This window comes from Tachypleus tridentatus, chromosome 11, assembly GCF_004210375.1.
Source record: "Tachypleus tridentatus isolate NWPU-2018 chromosome 11, ASM421037v1, whole genome shotgun sequence".
Classification (NCBI taxonomy): domain Eukaryota; kingdom Metazoa; phylum Arthropoda; class Merostomata; order Xiphosura; family Limulidae; genus Tachypleus; species Tachypleus tridentatus.
This window is the reverse complement of record NC_134835.1, coordinates 24396752-24420820: the sequence shown is the minus strand read 5'-3', so window position 1 is coordinate 24420820 and position 24069 is coordinate 24396752. Positions and strand designations below refer to the sequence as shown.

Sequence of the window (24069 nt, the reverse complement as noted above, 5' to 3'; positions counted from 1 at the left end):
TGAATCTCACTTGTTACAAGTCAGCACAACCATGGTGCGACTTATTACAGGTCTCTTTTCGAATGATCCTGAACCCCAAGCTGATCGGTATTCCTTTGTTCACCAATACAATTAAGTTGAAGTGGTATTGAAATCTTGGACAATTTAAAACGCAATCTGAGCACAATTGATGATCTGAGTGTATGGATGTTCTACGTTGTAAAGAGGTTTTACATTACATTCCCAAAAGCGATCAATTATCGGTAACACAACATTACATACAAAATGCTAAACAATGTAAAAAGAAACCTGATACGTTCCACTCCACCGTGACTGTGTATCAGCTGTATATGTCACGTCGCTCGTTTGTTTACATATTCAAAATCATTTTCATACAGAAAAAGAGTTGATAACGTTATATTTCCCGCATAATAACATCTTACTTTCTGACAGTACAAAACTGAATATTGTAAATTGTATAATGAAAATAAAAGATGTATAATGCTATTTTCGGAATATATAAATATATAAATATAAATATATATATAAATATAAATATATATATAAATATAAATATATATATAAATATAAATATATATATAAATATAAATATATAAATATATACAGTATTTGATATGCAAGTAACGCAAAGCCAATAAAGTCCTTGAAAAATGAAAGATGTTCTAAGCAGCTTTAGTACAAGATAATCAGTAGTGATGTATTACATCTGGCTGTCTTTTAAAGTAAGCTGGACACTGACCTGTTATTCTTCTTCTTGATAGCCAGTACGAGATCGTTACTGTAAGGTACAGATAGGTATTACATAGGTACAGATAGGTAGGTATTACTAGGTACAGATAGGTATTACATAGGTACAGATAGGTAGGTATTACATAGGTACAGATAGGTAGGTATTACATAGGTACAGATAGGTATTACATAGGTACAGATAGGCTGGTATTACTAGGTACAGATATGTACTACATAGATACAGATAGGTATTACTAGATACAAATAGATATTACATAGGTACAGACAGGTATTGCTAGATACAGATAGATATTACATAGGTATAGTTAGATATTACAAAGATACAGATAGGTATTACATAGGTGCAGATAGGTATTACATAGATACAGATAGGTATTACATATATTCATGAAGGGAAAACGTGCAGAAACTTTATACAAGAAATGGTTTTGTAATGTTATAAAACAAATTTTTGTATCTCTGGACATTATCAGAGTTTTGTATCTCTGAACATTATCAGAGTTTTGAAGTTCGATATCGTTAACAGTTGTAATTTTTGTTTCTTGTTTTGGCAGAACCAATGATGACAACTATAATTCATGTAGTCAGAATCCATGATGATAAACTGATGAATTATAATTAATGTAGTCAGAATCTATGATGATAAATTGATGAATTATAATTCATGTAGTCAGAACCAATGATAACAACCTGAATAACTATAATTCATGTAGTCAGAATACATGATGATAAATTGATGAATTATAATTAATGTAGTCAGAACCAATGATGATATACTGATGATCTATTACATCTTTACTCTGAAATATTTTTCTTACCTTTCATTGTATTGGTTAAATAGTAAATCCATCCTTTGTTTGCACTCTTACTTAACCTGGGAACACGTAATACAAAGAAATCTAATCACCAAGTACTCAAGTCGTCCAACCAGCATGAACAACTGTATGTAAGTCGTACAATATTAATATTGTTCATTTGATAACGGTTTGTTTAGAGCAAATAAATTAATTTCTTGGAGAATTCTTTCGCTAAATGAAAACAAGTTTTACTACCTCAATCAACCAGCGTTCCTTATCTTTGAAACAAACAAAAACTAACTCTGGAAAACAATGTTTGTTCTTTGTTTTTACGTCTTATATAATCTCTCGGCGAATAAACATAATTCGAGTTTTACTGATGGTGGATCATATGTAAACAAGACAGACCAATATTCTGTCGAAACATGAAGTACGTTCTACCATCAACAGAATTCTTCCGTATGCTCATAAATTCTTGTTTGCCTTATTACAATTACACACGCACTACAAATACTCTGGTATTTTAAAAGTAAAGTAAAACTAAAAGTAAACGAAGCCGATTGGAAACAGACAAATCCTAATATTTCTTCTCAGACAGTTAATTTCAAGATACGTTTTTTACATACTTTTTATTAAAAACAACCAATCCAGTTTTCATACGTTTGACCAAAAAAAAAACAGTTTTTACAAGGATATAAAAACATATTCCTCCACTATATTATTTAAATAACCAATTTATCACTGTTACCAGTGAGATTTATAAGTAGTCACATACTACAAGACGTTGAATTGGACGACTTCATTTAACTATAACCATCAACCTCGGTAGTACCTGCTGTAAACATTGTTATTTATTTTAAAGACAATTGTTAAATTGTTGGTTTGAAACTTTCAATCCTGTGGTCAACTGTTAATTACTTAATACAGTGTGTTGTGCAATAATTATTATAAATATACACAAGAAAGGAAGGCGTTAATAAGTTATTATTCAGAAAAAGATAGACAGTTGTAAATACATAATTCAGGTACTGATGCAATGCCTTCTTTCAACATTTTCGTGAAAGCTTTCTTAACTAAATCCCCGAAGGCTTCATCGAAGGAAAGAACTAAAATATCCTTTCTGAGATGAGTACCTTCACAGCCAGTTGAAGTATGAATAGTAAGTTAGGAAATGTTATACCATATATAAATATATTATTGAATAGTAAGTTAGGAAATGTTATACCATATATAAATATATTATTTATTCCATGTCTAATGCACTTCCAAACATCATCTAAATCTTCTTCGTACAACAAACAAATGACGTTCCAATACAAAAAATAAAAACAAAAGAGGGTGGAAAAGGACAGTCGTTTTGACATAAACAAAACCGTCTACTTACGTAACAGATATTTCCATTTCCTTTCACATTTCCAAGAAAAACTGGATAAGAAAGGAGAGCAAACTGGTTAAAGAGGAAACAAGTCTTTGCTGTTTGTTTATCTAGTTAAACAAATGAAATAACCAAGGTCCCTTACATTTTTACTGGGCAAATATTCATCGTTTCTTAGTTTTTCATTGGTTGATCAGGCACGTGTAAACTCGATACTATGCAGTGTACTCTTAATTAAAACTAAAATGATATGAACTTACGAAAGTTTTATGGCAAAATACGCCGTTATAGAACAGCGTGAATAAGTAAATAAATAATAATAAAGATACAGAGAGGTGTGGGTTCATTATAATAAAACAACATGAAAGGGCTAAACATCTGACATAATAAAGTTCGAACACAGCTTGAAAATAACATAATGAAGTTTAACATTATAACAAAAGTATAAGTTCCAACAAGGTTTTGTCTCCATTAGATACAAGAAGTTTAAATAGAAAGAGGAACGTATTTACACTATGGAAGAAAGTGGTCACATGGCTAGAGGTATTTTAACAGTTTACTGAAAGTTATCCTGGTATCCAGGGGTATTTTTCGTTTGTGGATGTTTGATTCATTATTTAAAATTACAGTGTTCTTATGGGACATACCTTAAGAAGTTATGAAACGTGTTCTTTGTTTGAGCTGTATGTGAGAAATAAACGATCTATGATCGATGGCTATCGATATTTTTTCTTAAATTTTATAAAGATTTTATGAGTAATATGAAACTAGTAGCGCAGATAGCCCTTGTGTAGCTTTACGCGAAACATGGAACTAGTTAAATAAGTTTTATTTAACTGCTCATCATAGCCAGAAGATGTAACATGGAGTTTTATGTCTATATTCTACCTACATGAAGCAGTAACACACACTACAGTGGCTCCATCTGCATAGAAAAATAATTCAAGTGTCAAAATATAATTTGTGTGTGTGAAGAACCTGGAAAGTTTGAGTTTGTTTGCTTAATTGAATTTCGCGCAAAGCTACACGAGGGTTATCAGCGCTAGCCGTCCCATTGTAGCAGTGTAAGACCAGAGGGAGGGCAGCTAGTCATTACCACCTGTCACCAACTCTTGGGCTACTCTTTTACCAACGAATAGTGGGATTGTTTACCTTATAACGCCCTCACGGTTGAAAGGGCGAACATGTGTTGGGGATTCAATCCCGCGACCTTCAGATCACAAATTAAGCGCCCTAGCCACCTGGCTATATTGGGTTTGGTTTGTTTTGAATTTAGCGCAAAGCTACACGAGGGTTATCTGCGCTAGCTGTCCCTAATTTTAGCAGGGACTAGAAGGAGGACAGCTAGTCATCACCACCTACCGCCAACTCTTGGGCTACTCTTTTACCAACGAATAGTGGGATTGACCTTCACATTATAACGCCCCCATGGCTGAAAGGCCGAGCATGTTTGGTGTGACGGGGATTTGAACTCGCGACCCTCGGATTACGAGAAGAGTGCCTTAACCACCTGACCATGCTGGGCCGAAATAAGTTTGAAACGATTCGAATTTTAGGATCGAGAAACTCCAAAGTGACATTTTTTTTATCACTTAAGAAGCTATATTAGTTGTTAGTGTTCAACGTAGAAATTCTGATTTTGGTTCAAATGAACAAGATTGACTCGTGAGTTAACTTTTAGTTGAAATAACAAAGGAAGAAACAAACCTAATATAGTATTTTCTATTTACATAGTTCTCATTAACATATGCTTATTAGATTTCTTCAAAAGAAAAATGACAAGTGTTCTGGTTTGGTCTCAACATTATTGCACATAAAGTTCTCAGAAGTTCTCACTATTCCAAATATTTTTCGAGCAATAGAAATAATTGGAGTAAGTATTCTTTTTCTTTAGTGATATAAATATGGAAGAGAAAGTTGACTTTGAAACCTTTGTTTTAAAGTTTGATTATCGGAAATATAAAATATTATTTAAAATTGTTTTCACCATAACTTGTGTTTTGCCATTATTCGATGCAAAGGGAAATAAATGTAAGAGGTAAACACAAAGTACAGAAGCGAATGCCGAACTTAGCGCTTGCAACGCGAGCACTTAGTGACCACAGCCAGTGAGTCCTTACTTTATCTCTCCCAAATTTTACAATGTTTTCAAATCCTAGCGCTAGGAACATAAAGCAATGAACTGAAATGCGTCATCTTAGCTGAGAGGTGACTTCATGTTTTAGCTGTAAATGAATATTTATCTTTGAAAGCATGCTTCATCCGCGGTGAACAAGGAAAAAAACATAGATTAATAAGAAATAAACATAATCTCCTTCCTTTCAACATCTCACATAGCTGAGCTCAGAACGAGGGTGTTATCCAATGTCACTTCCGGTTCTCTCTGACACGTTGTCATTTTAAAACGTATCACACTTTCCAATCCCATGTACTCTACTTTATAGTATGTGTAATATTATCAACACGAGTTACTTCCCTTTAAAGATTTAGTTAAACAATAATTATTAAAGTTTGAGTGTCTTGAGTTCACGTAATACGAAAAATACAAGAAATCTGCTCAAAACAAGAATTAGCCGAAACAAAAAAAAATCAAACATTCTAAAGCAAAATTTTGGCTTTTTTCCCTCGAGCGTTTTTGGATGGATGAAGCTATCATAACCACATCCAGTAAAACAATAGCTTCAATATATTTTACCATGAGTGTCCCATTAACTTTTTTTTTTCAGCTTGGTTACAAATAACTCGAAGTACACATCAGTCGAAGTTTTTAAAAACCAACAATAACAACGAATTTTCAAAGACAGAAATAGTAGCCACGACTTTAACTTTTAAAGCCCATAAAAACATCTCGATTTTTGCAGAACAACAGCGATAGTTAAAATTTTGTTAAAGATAACAACTATTACTTTCCATTGATAACAACAACAGCTGGAGTTAAAACTTTGGCAAAGACAGCAACTAGAACTTTCCATTGATGACAAACAACAGATAGGACTTTCCATTGAAAAGAACTGTTTTCTTCACTGAAACTCGTGTTTTTGTGAAGAAAAAATAAATAAATCAATAATCAGTTCGTCTGCTGCATAATTAATTGTGACGGTAGGTGTCCAAACACCTAAAATATTTTAGGTGATTAACTGTGTGCAACAGAATTGGAGCCTGGAATGGCCAAGCGTATTAAGGCGTGAGACTCGTAATCTGAGGGTCGTGGGTTCGCATCCCCGTCGCGCCAAACATGCTAGCCCTTTCAGCCGTGGGGGCATTATAATGTTACGGTCAATCCCACTATTCGTTGGTAAAAGAGTAGCCAAAGAGTTGGCGGTGGGTGGGGATGACTAGCTGCCTTCCCTCTAGTCTTACACTGCTAAATTAGGGATGGCTACCAGCTATTCTAAATTAAATTTTTATTTCAAGTGGGTTTCTAGCCATCAAGAATTATGACGTTTTATAGAAAACAGGATGGCAAGTGACCGCAGCTGTACCTTTTCACTTGGGTTTACAAATGTCTGTATACTATTCTCCAGTTCACTACATATACACAAACCCACACATTTATATGTGTATATATATATATGCATATATACTCGTTTTTATAACTACAAAAATAACCCAAACACCCTATTCCCAAGAAAATATTCTCACAATATATATATATTTGGTTTGGCATAGCCTGACGGTTATGGCGCTCGACTTGTAACCTGCTTGTCGCAGGTTCGAATACCTGTCACCAAACATGCTCGTCCTTTCAGGTAAGTCAGCGTTATAATGTTACGGTCAATCCCATTATTCGTTGGTAAAATAGTAGTTCAAGAGTTGGTGGTGTGTGGTGACGACTAGCTGCTTTCCTTCTGGTCTATAACTAATAAATTATGGACAGCTTTGCACGAAATTCCAAACGAGACAAAACATATATAGTTAATTCACATTTAAGCAACTCTATCGGTTATCGCTGTTATAAACAAGACATTAATAACATTGTTATAGATCTAGGTTTAACCCTAAGTTGTAGAATGCTGCTGTATTCCGTATCAGTTATAATTCAGTCGTATTTTGTATTTACTAAAGCTGTATATATTTGTCCATAATTTTGAACTATTGATCACAGAGGAGGCGGCCAGTCAACAGTACCACCCAACATTCATACCACTCTTGTAACGCTCTGATAGCTCAACTTATGGGAGACATTTTGTGGGCTCGTCAGCTTCAAAATCCAGAGATATACAACACGTCCAACTTACAGGCTGGTGCAACTCATGCACGCATAAGTAAACACAGGTTTAAAACTACGTATAAGCCATTAAACGTTGTGTTAAATGTGAAACATGAATATTTAAAAAATAAACATCGAGTTTTTTTATCCAATGTTATTTAACACTTTGAACATTAAAAAATAAACAACTTACACAAATTATATTTACATGAAATAAAAACGCGACCCGACATGGCCAGGCGGGTTAAGGCGTTCAACTCGTAATCTGAGGGCCGCGGGTTCGAATCCCGGTCACACCAAACATGCTCGCTCTTTCAGCCGTGGGGGCGATATAATGTGACGGTCAATCCCATTATACGTTGGTAAAAGAGTAGCCATAGAGTTGGCTGTAGGTGATGATTACTGGCTGCCTTCCCTCTAGTCTTACACTGCAAAATTATGGACGGCTAGCGCGGATAGCTATCGAGTAGGTTTGCGCAAAATTATAAAAAAAGAGAAAGACAACAAATGTGATGCCACCTAGTGGTTCAACAGCAGGTCTGAAAGTTTATGAAAACAAAACTCGGACTTTGATAGTCGTGGTGGGCAGAGCACAGATAGCCCATTGTGTATCTTTGTGATTAACAAAACTAAAACTGAGCTGACTGCAACATTTCACCATCAGGTAGCATATCCTTAAAGACTGAGTTGTCAAGGAAACATTTCAACATCAGGTAACATATCCTTAAAGACTGAGTTGTCAAGGAAACATTTCAAAATCAGGTAACATATCCTTAAAGACTGAGTTGTCAAGGAAACATTTCAACATCAGGTAACATATCCTTAGAGACTGAGTTGTCAAGGAAACATTTCAACATCAGGTAACATATCCTTAAAGACTGAGTTGTCAAGGAAACATTTCAACATCAGGTAACACATCCTTAGAGACTGAGTTGTCAAGGAAACATTTCAAAATCAGGTAACATATCCTTAGAGACTGAGTTGTCAAGGAAACATTTCAACATCAGGTAACATATCCTTAGAGACTGAGTTGTCAAGGAAACATTTCAACATCAGTTAACAAATCCTTAGAGACTGAGTTGTCAAGGAAACATTTCAACAATAGGTAACATATCCTTTGAGACTGAGTTGTCAAGGAAACATTTCAACATCAGGTAACATATCCTTAGAGACTGAGCTGTCAAGGAAACATTTCAACATCAGGTAACATATCCTTAGAGACTGAGTTGTCAAGGAAACATTTCAACGTCAGGTAACATATCCTTAGAGACTGAGTTGTCAAGGAAACATTTCAGCATCAGTTAACAAATTCTTAGAGACTGAGTTGTCAAGGAAACATTTCAGCATCAGGTAACATATCCTCAGAGAATGTGTTGTCAAGGAAACATTTCAACATCAGGTAACATATCCTTAGAGACTGAGTTGTTAAGAAAACATTTCAACATCAGGTAACATATCCTTAGAGACTGAGTTGTCAAGGAAACGTTTCAACATCAGTTAACAAATCCTTAGAGACTGAGTTGTCAAGGAAACATTTCAGCATCAGGTAACATGTCCTTAGAGACTAAGTTGTCAAGGAAACATTTCAGCATCAGGTAACATATCCTTAGAGACTGAGTTGTCAAGAAAACATTTCAACATCAGGTAACATATCCTCAGAGAATGTGTTGTCAAGAAAACATTTCAGCATCATGGAACATATCCTCAGAGAATGTGTTGTCAAGGGAACATTTCAGCATCAGGTAACATATCCTCAGAGAATGTGTTGTCAAGGAAACATTTCAACATCAGTTAACAAATCCTTAGAGACTGAGTTGTCAAGGAAACCCGTTATAAAATTCTTCATTCACAACTCTTTATTTCTATCATGCGTTTCTTCAGTGATTTGCATTAGACTTTGAAAGGCTGTTTGAAATTATACACAAAGCTACACAATGAACTATCTGTGCTCTACCCACTACGGGTATCGATACCCGGTTTCTAGCTTTCAAAGTCTGCAGTTATACCGTTCTGCCACTCGAGGAGAGGTTCTGAAAGAAGAAACAAAGAAAAAGAGAGACAAACTTCGTTCTCTTATCACCGTTGATCACGTTATTAAAAAAACTGAAAAAAATTCTGGTTTACTAATACTAGCTGGTTTAAAATGAGAAAGTATATATCTTTATAATCGTAAGCCACATGAAATGAAAGAGTCTCTTAGGATAGATAGAGTCCGAAAGAATATTAGGTGACAAGCATTAATAATGCTCTGAAATAAAAAATAAATTACTCGCATGGCAGACAAATGAAGCCTAGCTACTGCGTGGAAATATGGACCAGCTGAGTCTATACACTGACACATCTTTTAAAACTCACTTGTGTGACGCCGTTTTAAAGCTTTTCTCTCCACACAAATGTTTCTTCCGAGGGAAGTTTTATTCGTTATGTTTCTCATTTTTATCATTTTGGGAAAATCTCCATTTTCTGTTTACTTGAGGTCATCTTTATTATTTTTCGAAAGTCCAAAACATTCACTCTGTTCGACTTGAATTCCAGTAAATATGTGAATTAAAAAAAAGAATAACCGAACGACAGAACAAAGGTCAAAGTTATTAAGGTCAACGTCCTACAACTGAAATAACTGCTATCACGATCACTTCATCAATGGTGATTTAAACAGAAACACGTTCTCACTTTTCCATCAAGTATGGGGCCGGGTGTGACCTAGGTTTAGTGTACCAAACTGTGGATCACAAGGTCCGAGATTCACATCCCATTGCTAGAAAATTGTGCCCACGTTCTGAGATTGTGAATGTTTTGCAATAGTAGTGGTAAAATTTCACTATTTGATTCGAGTAGGCCAAAGATTTGACGATGGTCGCTTTTGATTGGCTGCCCATCTCCTAGCTGATCAGTTAGTTGAAAATTGTATAGCCGTGTAAGAATATCCGAAACAACCAATCAACTGAACTGCACGCTTCGCAAATTCACAGTCGTACCCTAATTGGTTGTAGAATTCCTACAGATTGAATTAATATGGTTTTAAGATCAGTTATTTGGTCCCTAAGCGGTTCAGCGATAGTCTGCGTGTTTGGAAAGCACGTAAAATTAATTGCGTAATTTTGTGTTTTTAAAACAGTCAAACCAAAATCCAGTATCACATTATAAAATGTCTGTGATAAATCAGTGAAGTAACAATAATAATTAAGTTTCAGCCTTCGTGAGAAGACGATTTATAGAAAATAACAAAAATCGGACGTTCTAAAACCTAGGCCTATAAGTGCTGTTATATATCCAATTATTGAACTTAAGTGTTGCGTCAGTAAATAAATATTAAATGTAGCCTGTACATATTTAATATACAATGTTTTTTAGAAAAATATCAGAGGGAATCGAACCCCAAATTTTAGCGTTGTTACACCTGACCCACTAGATGGACTTTAATATACAGATATTAAACTTCAAAATACCTTTATTACTTTAGAATTGTTTCTTACGTTTACTTAGTTTATTAGTTCTCTGCTTTGTTACTATAGATTAAATGATGTTTTTATTTTGTTTTCCAAGCTCATTTCTAAAATTCCATTTCTTTATTTTGAAGATCGGTCCGACTGCATATTGATAACGATAAGAAACAATGTCCAGTTCCATTTTCAGAATGTCACCAAATGTCCATCATAATTAACAAGTTGACGGTGAAGAGAAATCAACTGTTTTTCACCACCTGTTAATTTATAATGTGTATTTTTGAATGAATTATAACACTATGTAACACAAATTTTGTTCCTTGATAGAATGTGTTATTTCTTAATTGCTTGTGTTGTAAAAGTACATAAAATGGCCATTCTTCCCTTCAAACTTTGCTTTTGTGACCTGGATAATGAAATTTAGAAATTAACATATTTTCTATGTAAAAACGGGCAAATTTGCACATTTTCATTTACATAAGGTCTGAATAAAACAACATATGAATCAAGATTTACATGTATTTATACTAAAGTTATACAAAAATGTTTAGAAGCGAGTAGTTTTAGAGATTTGTGACTCTAATGTAAATCACTTTCAAGTATCAGCCCCCAAATATAGTCTCCCATCATGTTTTCGTTATGCGCTCACAGGCCACAAAAGCAAAGTTTGAAGAGAAAAATAGGTCTTTTCCATTTAGTTTAGGCAAAAATAATTGGGAAATAACACTTTCTGTCTAGGAACACGAAAAAGTAAAAATTGTGTTACATAGTGTTATCAGACGTCTTTTTCTAAAACTTTGTTATAAACGTACCTCTATTGTTTCTATTGTACATTAGTATTCCGAACAGTTCTGCCTAGACGGAGATTGATCCGGCTGTTTGGGCGTGTTTTTAAGGGGAATTAAGGTGCTTGTTTGTTTGTTTGTTTTTTGAATTTCGCACAAAGCTACTCGAGAGCTATCCGCGCAAGCCGTCTCTAATTTAGTAGTCTAAAACCAGAGGGAAAGCAGCTAGTCGTCACCACACACAGCCAACTCTTGAGCTAGTCTTTTACTAATAAATAGTGGGATTCACTGACACATTATAGCGTCCCAAGGTTAAAAGCATGCTTAATAAAACGGTGATTCGAACCCTTGACCCTTAGACTGCGAGCAGAGCGTACACAAATAAAAGACTAAATTATCAAAGTAACTGTTTTCCTTCTCTAGACTATTGTTAATTTTGTTCGTGTTCATCAAGTACATTGCGCTCACATCAACGACCGTAATTTACGTTTCTAAGAAAAACTAAACACCAAAACATTTGACTGGATGTACATTCGAAACCCTATCTCTCATTGTCAGTGTGACTCGTATGGATCGAGAGTAAAAGAAAATCGTATAGAACGTGGCTCATCCCGAAACTATAACTACTACAAGTACTTGTGAGTAGCCTTAACACCTACTTATTTTAATTTGGTTTGAATTTCGCGCAAAGCTATACTAGGGCTATCTGCGTTAGCCGTGTATAATTTAGCAGTGTAAGACTAAAAGGATGATAGCTAGTCATCACCACCCACTTCCGATTCTCGGGCTACTCTTTTTTATCAAACAACTAGTGGGATTGACCGTAACATTATAACGTCCCCACAGCTGGAATAGCAAGCGTGTTTGGTGTGACGGGGTCCGAATACGCCATCCTCAGATAACAAGTCAAGTGCCTCAATCACCTGACCATGCTGGATCTACTTATTTTAAAATTAGTCAAGTAACATAAAAATATTTCTTTTGTTTTCTTATTGCTTCGGGTCAGAGTCTGGTGTATCGTATTTATCTTTTACTAAATATTTAGAGAGTCGCGGGTTCGAATCCCCGTCGCACCAAACATGCTCGCTTTTTCAGCCATGGGGTCGTTATAATGTTACGGTCAATCCCACTGTTCGTTGGCAAAAGAGTAGCCCAAGATTTGGCAATGGTTGGTAATGACTAGATGCCTTCCCTCTAGTCTTACACTGCTAAATTAGGGACGGGTAGCGCAGATAGCCCTCGTGTAGCTTTGCGCGAAATTTAAAAACAAACAAGCTAACTAAATAGCGTACAAACCACGTGTGGGATACGCGTTTATATATAGCGATGGCTGTTAAACGTAGTCATTGCAACTTGTTAGCCCATTCTGGATGCTATATCTCAATAATCACAAAGAGGTTGCTGTATCTAATGAAAACTAGGATTTGCCCCAAAGTTTGAATAAAACGTTTGCGATACTTGACAATAGCTCCAATAAAATATTGGCGTACGTTTAATTGTTTACGAACCTACAACGACTTGTAGTTGATCCTGTTGTTACTACTAAAACCTACTTAATCAACAAACTTTTCTCATAAGATTCTTATTACACCGGTTGTACGGTCTCCAATTGTTAGCGTACTGGGCTGCGGGTCCAAAGTTCCATCGTTCATGTCTCGCTGCAACGAAATCGAACTTCAAACTTTCGGGGCCGCAGGTGCGTTATAGAAGTAGCAACTACATTCCACTATTCGAGGGTCACGTTTTGGAATTATGCAGAATGGGTTATCTGTGTTTTGCCCACCATAGGTATCAAAACTGAGTTTTTAGCGGTGCGAGTGACGCAGACATGCCGCTGTGTGATTGGAGGCTCCACTATTGGATTAAAGTAGCTTATGAGATGTTGATTAGTGCTACTAAACAGGTGTCTCTCCTCTAATCCACCAATCAAAATTTGGGAGAACGCTTAAAAACAGAGCTTCTGTGAGTTTACACGAGATAAATCAATAACCATAAACAGCTTTCCTTTGGAAACATTTAAAGATTGTCTAGTGCTAAGCACAAATGGTGTTATTCGAAAAAAACAACATATAGCGAAATGGAGACCAAAGATTCTTCCTTTATTTATTATCTTCATACAAACCAGTTATATTTATAAACCAATTCTTGTTAATAAGGCAGGAGGTTGAAACTAATAACAAATTGATGATTTATCAATATAGTAATCAAGTGATAAAAGTTTAATTTATCAGAATTATTTCAGACTTCCTCAAATAAAATTGAGGACAAAGATCACCTGATCGAGAATACAGCACGCGAACCAAAAGGCCACACCCGCCCTGTGACGTAATAATTTTTTTTTTTCATTTTAGCTTGTTCAATCCTACCAGAACGCAACGACAAAACTAGCCCTGAAAAGTACCTCCAAGCGCCTTTCATGAGAAAAGTCCTTTTGTGTTTGATTCATGTATATGCTGGTGTCTTATTATGGATACGTGTTTAATCCATGAAGATGCTAGTGTCTTATTATAGATACGTGTTTAATCCATGAATATGCTGGTGTCTTATTATGGATACGTGATTAATCTATCAAGATGCTAATGTCTTGTTATGGATACGTGTTTAATCTATCAAGATGCTAGTGTCTTATTAAGGATACGTGTTTAATCTATCAAGATGCTAGTGTCTTATTATGGATACGTGTTTAATCTATCAAGATGCTGGTGTCTTATTATGGATACGTGTTTAATCCATGAAGATGCTAGTGTCTTATTATGGATACGTGTTTAATCTATCAAGATGCTAGTGTCTTATTATGGATACGTGTTTAATCTATCAAAATGGTAGTGTCTTATTATGGATACGTGTTTAATCCATGAAGACGCTAGTGTCTTATTATGGATACGTGTTTAATCTATCAAGATGCTAGTGTCTTATTATGGATACGTGTTTAATCCATGAAGATGCTAGTGTCTTATTATGGATACGTGTTTAATCCATGAAGATGCTGGTGTCTTATTATGGATACGTGTTTAATCCATGAAGATGCTAGTGTCTTATTATAGATACGTGTTTAATCCATGAATATGCTGGTGTCTTATTATGGATACGTGATTAATCTATCAAGATGCTAATGTCTTGTTATGGATACGTGTTTAATCTATCAAGATGCTAGTGTCTTATTAAGGATACGTGTTTAATCTATCAAGATGCTAGTGTCTTATTATGGATACGTGTTTAATCTATCAAGATGCTGGTGTCTTATTATGGATACGTGTTTAATCCATGAAGATGCTAGTGTCTTATTATGGATACGTGTTTAATCTATCAAGATGCTAGTGTCTTATTATGGATACGTGTTTAATCTATCAAAATGGTAGTGTCTTATTATGGATACGTGTTTAATCCATGAAGACGCTAGTGTCTTATTATGGATACGTGTTTAATCTATCAAGATGCTAGTGTCTTATTATGGATACGTGTTTAATCCATGAAGATGCTAGTGTCTTATTATGGATACGTGTTTAATCCATGAAGATGCTGGTGTCTTATTATGGATACGTGTTTAATCCATGAAGATGCTAGTGTCTTATTATGGATACGTGTTTAATCCATGAAGATGCTAGTGTCTTATTATGGATACGTGTTTAATCTATCAAGGTGCTAGTGTCTTATTATGGATACGTGTTTAATCTATTAAGATGCTAGTGTCTTATTATGGATACGTGTTTAATCCATGAAGATGCTAGTGTCTTATTATGGATACGTGTTTAACCCATGAAGATGCTAGTGTCTTATTATGGATACGTGTTTAATCCATGAAGATGCTAGTGTCTTATTATGGATACGTGTTTAATCTATCAAGATGCTAGTGTCTTATTATGGATACGTGTTTAATCCATAAAGATGCTAATGTCTTATTATGGATACGTGTTTAATCCATGAAGATGCTAGTGTCTTATTATGGATACGTGTTTAATCTATCAAGATGCTAGTGTCTTATTATGGACACGTGTTTAATCTATCAAGATGCTAGTGTCTTATTATGGACACGTGTTTAATCTATCAAGATGCTAAGTTTCGAGCTGCACATTTTAACATTTGTTGCAGAAATATTAAATTATATTGCTACAGACGCATTTATCAACTTTAATCCTTAAAGAAAAACTAGAGAGAGAGAAAAGATAACCTTACATATGATACCACAAAATGTACCTTCATAACTCGTAACTGAAACTAGTTAAAATTTTAACAACTTTGTGATAAGTTGCTTCATTAAAAGAGAAACTTGCGACAATTAAAAATCATTTATATAAAACACCACAATGTTCGACTGAGCAAATAAAAAGTTAGAAAGTTACTCGATTTATCTCTATATCTGGCTGTCCTCGTGTTCTGACGTAAAGTATAAATATATATTCAGCTTCCACACAATACCATTACAGAACAATTACTATATACACAGTTATGGCCGTATTGATGTTCTGCAGAGAAAATACACAAGTGGATTAAATATAACAAGCATTCTTCAACAGTTTTGACCGGATTTCCATAACAAACAAGCTGAATCATTTGAAAAATATGTAAAATTCTTTTTTTCTAGTTTCAATCCCTTGTTTTGGAACACCTGAGTCGCATCTTGTCATATTAAAACTTATTGTATAATCAATTGTCTTTTTGGTTCACGAAAAAAACTTTCTGCTGGTTTTAAGTATATAAACGTTTGTTTCGTTTGTTTTTGAATTTCGTGCAAAGCTACACAAGGGCTATCTGCGTTAGCCGTCCCTAATTTAGCAGTGTAAGACAAGGGGGAAGGCAGCTAGTCATCACCATCCACCACCAACTCTTGGGCTACTCTTTTACCAACGAATAGTGGGATTGGGCGTAACTTTATAACGCGCCCATGGCTGAAAGGGCGAGCATGTTTGGTGCGACGAGGATTCGAACCCGTGACCCTCATATTACGAGTCGAACGCCTTAACCCGTCTATAAAAGTAACAATACGTTAATGAATGTATAAATAAACCAATGGTAACACAGACATACAGTATCCGATCATAACGCTGACATAAGACATGTATATATAGCAGCTGGTTACAATAATGGCATAAGTACAAAGTAATTGGCTTGAACAAAAGTTAAAAGTTGACACTACACTGAAAGTGCAGGAGTGAATTAAAAGTATCAAAAATGCTAGTTTTAGATATAAAAATGCAAAACAGAAGTTCAAGGGTATTTTTATATGTCATGTAAGTTCTTTGGTTATCAGGTCTTATCTCTTAGAGAGCATCTGATAATATAAACGTTTCATGTCAGTATAAAGTACCTTGAGATATTCGAACCTCAAGAGAATGAATATCATAATAACCACATATAAATACTAATAATACAATGGAAAATATAAATCCATGGTCATCACAAATGTTCACCAAAGGGCGCCATGTTCTTAACGTGGCCACCATTTATGTCCACCTTGACCCAAGGCCTTGAAATGACGTCTTTGACAGCCGTACAGAGCTTTCCAATATTCAGCGACGTGACGACATCCGATCTTATGATAGCTGTCAGGGGTTCAACGTCATGTAACTAATTTTAGAATTCTCCACAGTCATAAACATAGAGGACCATCTGATATTTTGTAACCATGACGAATACCGAACTGTTTTATTTTTTACATAATTCCAGCAATGCTGGCTACCTTGAAAATTAACCATAGCACGCCCTCTGGCAGCCATTGCCTGTCTTTACAGCTATGGGTTCCTCTGTGATCCATTTCGCCGCAACTTATTGATCTATGACGAACAGTATTAATTTTATCGATATTCGAACACGAAACTATTTAAGATCTCTGTATAAAACTGAGCTATTGCTATTCTTACAGGATGGACATGGCCAGGTAGTTAAGGCACGCAACTCCTAATCTGAAGGTCTCGGGTTCGAATCCCCCTCACACCACACATGCTCGTCCTTTCAGTCGCGGGGGCGTTATAATGTGGCGCTTAACGTTATACACTTAATTTTAGAAATCTCTACGGTGAAAAACATAGAGAACCATCTGGCATTATGCAATCACGACGTTAGTAAAAGAGTAGCCCAAGAATCGGCGGTGGGTGGTGATGACTAGCTCCTTTCCCTCTTGTCTTAGAATGCTAAATTAGGGACAGCTAGCGAAGATATCCCTCGTGTAGCTTTGTAAGTTTATTTTTTTAAAAAAAAAGGTTATTTTTACGCAAATATTGTTTGCTACTTCAACAATATATCGTCTAAGTAAATCGCCTGTAGTGTCGCTGGTGTACCGCTGATTATGATGTAATGGTTGTTTTTTGACGTGTCGAGTTATTGACATTATAGGTAAGTAATTCCGTGTCAAACTTCTGACTGTTTTCGTACTACATAGTCAAAATTTTCTTTGCATTTCTCTTTCTCCTCAAAGATGATCACTCACACGCTCGAAATTCTCTGAACCAAGTAATTTTGTGAATGTGAACATAGAACTAGTCTTTTGTTATCAGTATCGATTTATAAGCCTAAACTATCAAAACCACGTATTGGATTAAATGAAAGACATGGTTTACCGCAAGGCTTAATGCAATCCAATCATCAACTATGTATTTTCTGACAGTTTAGCGCCAATATTTTTCAAGCTAAACCACAGTAATTAATCTAAACCTATATTTGTGTAGCTTTCTATTTATTCCTAACGGATAGTTTACTTCTGAGTTGACTAAATGTGATATTAATGCGTTATTTTAACACAATTATAGTTCGTGTAAATTGAACCAATTCGGTATTTCATATTACATATATGGTGAGGTTGACGTATTATACTATTCGTTGCTTTCATAAATGTGTTTTTTAGTTTTAACGTGTAGTTATTTGACCCTCTCTGGAAACAAAACAAAAAAACAATTTACCGTTCTTCAGTTTTTATTAATCAGAATTAGAAGTAATAAATATAAATAAATAATTGATGTTCATGTTAATAAAAACTAAAGTTCTTTTAATTAATTCTTAACGTGAAATATGATATATAGATTACTGAAATCATATTTATAAAAATATCCATTTGTTTCATCTGGTTCAAACCATTATCAGTTGTTCATGAAACGTTGTGATATATATACCACTAAGCCTACTACTATGTCTGCTGTATCCCAGAAGACCTAACAAATCCTCGTGTTGAGAGAAAAGCTTAGTCTTAGTCGGCGATCAGATGTAATGTATATGTTATATTACTACGTATTATCCTTTGCTTTAATTTATGAGCTCATAGAATTTAAAATCAGTCATCAAACTAAATCAAAATTTTCTGAATTCTATTGTCAAATATTAAACCCATGAAACTAAAACTAGTAAACGTGGTGAAACACATGCTCGCCCTTTCAGCCGCAGAGGCGTTATAATGTTATAGTCAACCCTACTATTCTTTGATATATGCGTAGCCAAAACGTTGGCGGTGGGTCGTGATGACTAGCTGCTTTCCCTCTAGTCTTACACTGCTAACTTAGGGACGGCTTGCGCGGATAGCCATCGTGTAGCTTTGCACGAAATTCAAAATAAATAGTTCCACAAGAAACACACTGTACCTTATTCAGTTACAATATTAATTAAGTTTCTATTTAATCTAACTTTTATATTTAATTTATTACATTATATAAGAGACATCTATCGATAATTAGAGGTTCTCAAGCAGGCTTCTTATAAGTAAATAAATGACATAAAAACTAGCAATTCGATGTTATTCTCTCTATTCTTTTTTCCACTCCTGGTTGATGTTGTTTTCTTAGCGTAAGTGCATGTCTTCCAGAAAGCTTTCAACTCGACGTCAATTTTTGTATTTTTAGGTAAACGTACTTATGTACCGACAATACGTTATGTAACATGCTCTTTTGATTTTAATGTATTCGAAAAACGTGGAAAAAATATTCCAACAGAAAAAATAAATAAAGAGGATAGATGAAAGAATGCATGCTATCGCGTAGATATTATGATAACAGCAAATCCACTGAAATTTATAGACCATTATATCATCACTGGATCCACTTGACAATTTATAGACCAATATATTATCAGTGGATCCACTGGACAATTTACAGACTAATATCAATGGATCCACTGCACAACTTGTAGTCCCAATATCTTATAAGTAGGTCCATTTGACAACTTGCAGACCCAATACCTTATTAGTGGATCCACTGGACAATTCACAGACCAATACCTTATTAGTGGATCCACTGGACAATTCACAGACCAATACCTTATCAGTGGATCCACTGGACAATTCACAGACCAATACCTTATCAGTGAATCCACTGGACAATTCACAGACTAATATAAATGGATCCACTGCACAACTTGCAGTCCCAATACCTTATTAGTGGATCCACTGGACAATTCACAAACCAATACCTTATCAGTGAATCCTCTGGGCAATTCAAAGACCAATACCTTATCAGTGGATCCACTGGACAATTCACAGACCAATACCTTATCAGTGGATCCACTGGACAATTCACAGACCAATTCCTTATCAGTAGATCCACTGGACTGTTCACAAACCAATTCCTTATCAGTGGATCCACTGGACAGTTCACAAACCAATTCCTTATCAGTGGATACACTGGACTGTTCACAGACCAATTCCTTATCAGTGGATCCACTGGACAATTCACAGACCAATACCTTATCAGTGAATCCACTGGACAATTCAAAGACCAATACCTTATCAGTGGATCCACTGGACAATTCCTTATCAGTAGATCCACTGGACTGTTCACAAACCAATTCCTTATCAGTGGATCCACTGGACAGTTCACAAACCAATTCCTTATCAGTGGATCCACTGGACTGTTCACAGACCAATTCCTTATCAGTGGATCCACTGGACAATTCACAGACCAATACCTTATCAGTGAATCCACTGGACTGTTCACAGACCAATACCTTATCAGTGGATCCACTGGACAATTCACAGACCAATTCCTTATCAGTAGATCCACTGGACTGTTCACAAACCAATTCCTTATCAGTGGATCCACTGGACAATTCACAGACCAATTCCTTATCAGTAGATCCACTGGACTGTTCACAAACCAATTCCTTATCAGTGGATCCACTGGACAGTTCAGAGACCAATACTGGAAAGTCCTAAATGTCAGTTGCACAAGTGAACGCATAAATCAGTACAATCGTGTGAAACTATACTGATCTTATCCCAAAACTTGCGTGACACACGGTATAAATTATAACTCTATAAAACCACTTATTCTAAACTTACGTTGTAAGAAAATATTGTCGTACTTCACGTCTGGTTTACGTAAAAGTAATACAGTTTATTTCCCTGATAACTTTATCTGTACTTATAAGAAAGTGTTTAAAAAATGAATCGAACATAAGAGTAAAATCATATGTTACAACATGAAACTCGGAGGTCCAAACCCAATAGTTTCAGCTTTTAGACCACTAGACATTCTGTGCTAATGACATTAAACCTTCTTGTCTTTGTCACTAGGCTGTTTTTCCGAACAGTAATTGGGAGAATCTAAAGTTTCTGTGTGGAATTACTTCATCTCGGGGATATGGGTTGGAGGCTAAAAAGGGTCCATTGGGGTTACAATTCCCACATAATCATCATCAAAGCGACACTCTGAAACATAATGGTGTAGTTAGTTTCTAAGAAGTAGTTGGACCCTGGGGAAAGCTTTGTGTTAAATGTGGTGTAAGTATCTCTAGAATGGCCACAGTAGCTTTGGTTGTTTTATTAATGGAGTTAATTTAAAATAACTATTTCTCCAACCTACTGAATAGTTTAGATATGATTAACCCTTTAAAAGACAATTTTAAAAAGTAATTGACGATCCTTCTTAACCCTAATATTCCCAAGATTCTATCGAAATTTTAAACTTTGGAATAAACTAATTATCGTTTTATCGACACTAATTCGAAATATTTTTGTCCTTTTAAGAATGATAACATTATCAAAGAGCCTGGCTTCAATTTGAAAACTACCAAGTTTAAGAAAAATGATTTAGAACGTGGCCATAACTGACTAATGACGTCACTGTAGAACGTGACCATAACTGACTAATGACGTCACTATAGAATGTGGTCATAACTGACTAATGACGTCGCTAGAGAACGTGACCATAACTGATGGGCCCGGCATGGCCAGGTGGGTTAAGGCGTTCGACTCGTAATCCGAGGGTCGAGGGTTCGAATCCCCGTCACACCAAACATGCTCGCTCTTTCAGCCGTGGGAGCGTTATAATGTTTCGGTCAATCCCACTATTCGTTGGTAAAAAGAGTAGCCCAACAGTTAGCGGTGAGTGGTGATGACTAACTGCCTTCCCTCTAGTCTTACACTGCTAAATTAGGGACGGCTAGCGCAGATAGCCCTCGAGTAGCTTTGTGGAATATTCAAAACAAACAAACCATAACTGACTAATGACGTCACTAGAGAACGTGGTCATAAATGAAGGTGCGGAGTATCTTCAGCAACATCATGTATCAAACCTCGGACTCTTGGATCCGACATGTTAACCATTAGACGATATTCGATCTTTTTTTTTAAACATGTATTTAATTTACATATGTTTAGATTATTATAAAAATTTTCATATAAGAACAACACTTTTCTGTATCCAAATTTGGCAAAAATACAAAACAAATAGGAGTTAAACATGTAAACGTTTTAATTGTTAGCCACCACAAGACGTATTAATAACACATACTTTAAATCCAGTTATGATGTTATTGGTTGCGTAAATAAAATCGTGTATTATTCACGAATATTATACTATTTTTTCACGTAAACTTAGACCGTTTCATGTTCCACACTTCAAACGGAAAACAAATCCATGTCTACCTCCAAATTGAACGGCTATTGTATTTCAGCTACAAAGACATCTATATTTTACTTAATTTGTTCATCGAACAATAAGTAATCTATTGTACAATATATTTATATATAGTTTCCATGGTAAAACTACACGTGTTGTCAAAGAGACAACTATTGTTGAATTGAAAAGGTTAAAACTTAGGTAAACCACTTGCTTTGTTCATACAGCTATTTTTGTTATTCTAATTAGACACTTAACCCTAACTAATATCTTGCTGCGTTATGAAATGCTTTGTGTTTGGTTCACTCACACTTTCTTTGGGATACTTGTAGATGTCACGTGGTATTATGTTCTGAATTTACTTGTTTGGAACGTTGGAAAAAGGGGCCCACTGATAATTTTACTCTATGTAAAATGACATGGGATGTAAGGCCCACAAAAATTATTAGCCCCCAGGCCAACACATCCTCAAAAACGCCACAGAATGGAAAAGAAGGCAGAAAAATAATTACCTAGAATGATGTTTTTAACTGTTTGCTATCGCCTAAAAGTGGATTTCATTCGAATGTTTCAAATCTTTAGGTTTGACTACATTTAAAAAATTCAGTTATCAGATCCAGAACTGTAGAGACGTACTTTCAGAGATCACTTTCGGAATAAACCCAGCAGTAACAACTAGAAAATTATTCTCACTGTCTGTCAATTTCAACAAGAAGATATATTTCATTTGTTAAGACAGACTCTGTAAGTTTGTGAGGATTATCAATCGTGGAGTTTTAGCTTTCACCATGACAACTTGCTAGCTATTCCTTTTCATAGGTGTGATTTCTGTACATGAATTTTAAGGACATTTCGCGGGTGATTCCTCGTTTAATCTATTTGTAGAAAATCACGCGTTAAGACTGGTAAAAGATTCAGTTGATACTGTTCCGTTTCAGAAATATACCTTGTTTTATTTAAGAGAACCACGTTTCTCTTTTCAGTAACTTGGAAAATCTACAAGTAACATCCACAATAGTTTTTATTTGTAATACACTCGTAGATAAAAAAATATATATATATATATGTAGCATCAGATACACAAATTATGATATATAGGCACTAAAATAATTTTGTATGTTTTAAAAAACTTTCCATAAGCCCCACCTTTCTTATTTTCCAGAAGCAGGAACATTAACACCGCCTTCAGTAATATTTTCATGTTTCAGTCCTGCGAAGTGTCAGTGATAATTATTGAGTTGGTTTTTCTCGTGCATTCTTGCGTAATACAGTGTCTCTGGATCAGCGACCGGCAACGTTCGTGTTGTCACACAGTCTTAGCAACCTCGGCCCTTTCACAGGTAGATCTAGCTTCTCGGGACCTGCTCGTGCGCATGCGTGGTAGTATCGGCAACGTGTATCAATGTTCACTGCTTAAGCACTTGTGAGCCTTCATACTGGTGTATTAACTGACGAGTTTCACTAAGTAAATTACCAAAAGAACCGCCAGGAGTAACTTTTAATCATGTTTAGTCATTTACAAAATTAAATGCGATGACTGAAAAACTTCGTTAAAAGGATAAAGTAGCGATTTTTATTGTTTTTCTGTACGTTTGCCCGCACCATTCATATTTGAAAATCAACCAGATGAGGGGAAAAAATTGTTTTCATCAAAATAACTTTTCCTGAGTGTTATTAACGTACTTTTGGCTTAAGATTTTGTTTGTGAATTTCGCGCATAGCTACACAAGGGCTATCTGCGCTAGCCGTCCTTAATTTAGCAGTCTAAGACTAGAGGGAAGGCAGCTAGTCGTCACCACCCACCGCCAACTCTTGGGCTACTCTTTTACCAACAAATAGTTGGATTGAACGTAACATTATAACGCTCCCACGGCTGAAAGAGCGAGCAT

At 35.4% G+C, this 24069-nt stretch overlaps 1 protein-coding gene across 4 annotated transcripts in view; it reads right to left on the bottom strand.

Moving 5' to 3' along the window:
- The window catches only part of LOC143231763 (lachesin-like), a 179385-nt gene extending 155856 nt beyond the window's left edge, over positions 1 to 23529 (bottom strand). For 2 of the 4 annotated variants that reach the window (XM_076466407.1, XM_076466402.1), the window contains exon 1: positions 23327 to 23527. In XM_076466407.1, the coding sequence (XP_076322522.1) occupies positions 23327 to 23381 (55 nt within the window). In that variant the 5' untranslated portion in view covers positions 23382 to 23527. Of the gene's footprint in view, positions 1 to 23326 lie in introns of all 4 variants that reach the window. The other 2 variants (XM_076466403.1, XM_076466404.1) reach the window with 2 other exon arrangements.
- Between the last annotated feature and the right edge of the window lie 540 nt (positions 23530 to 24069).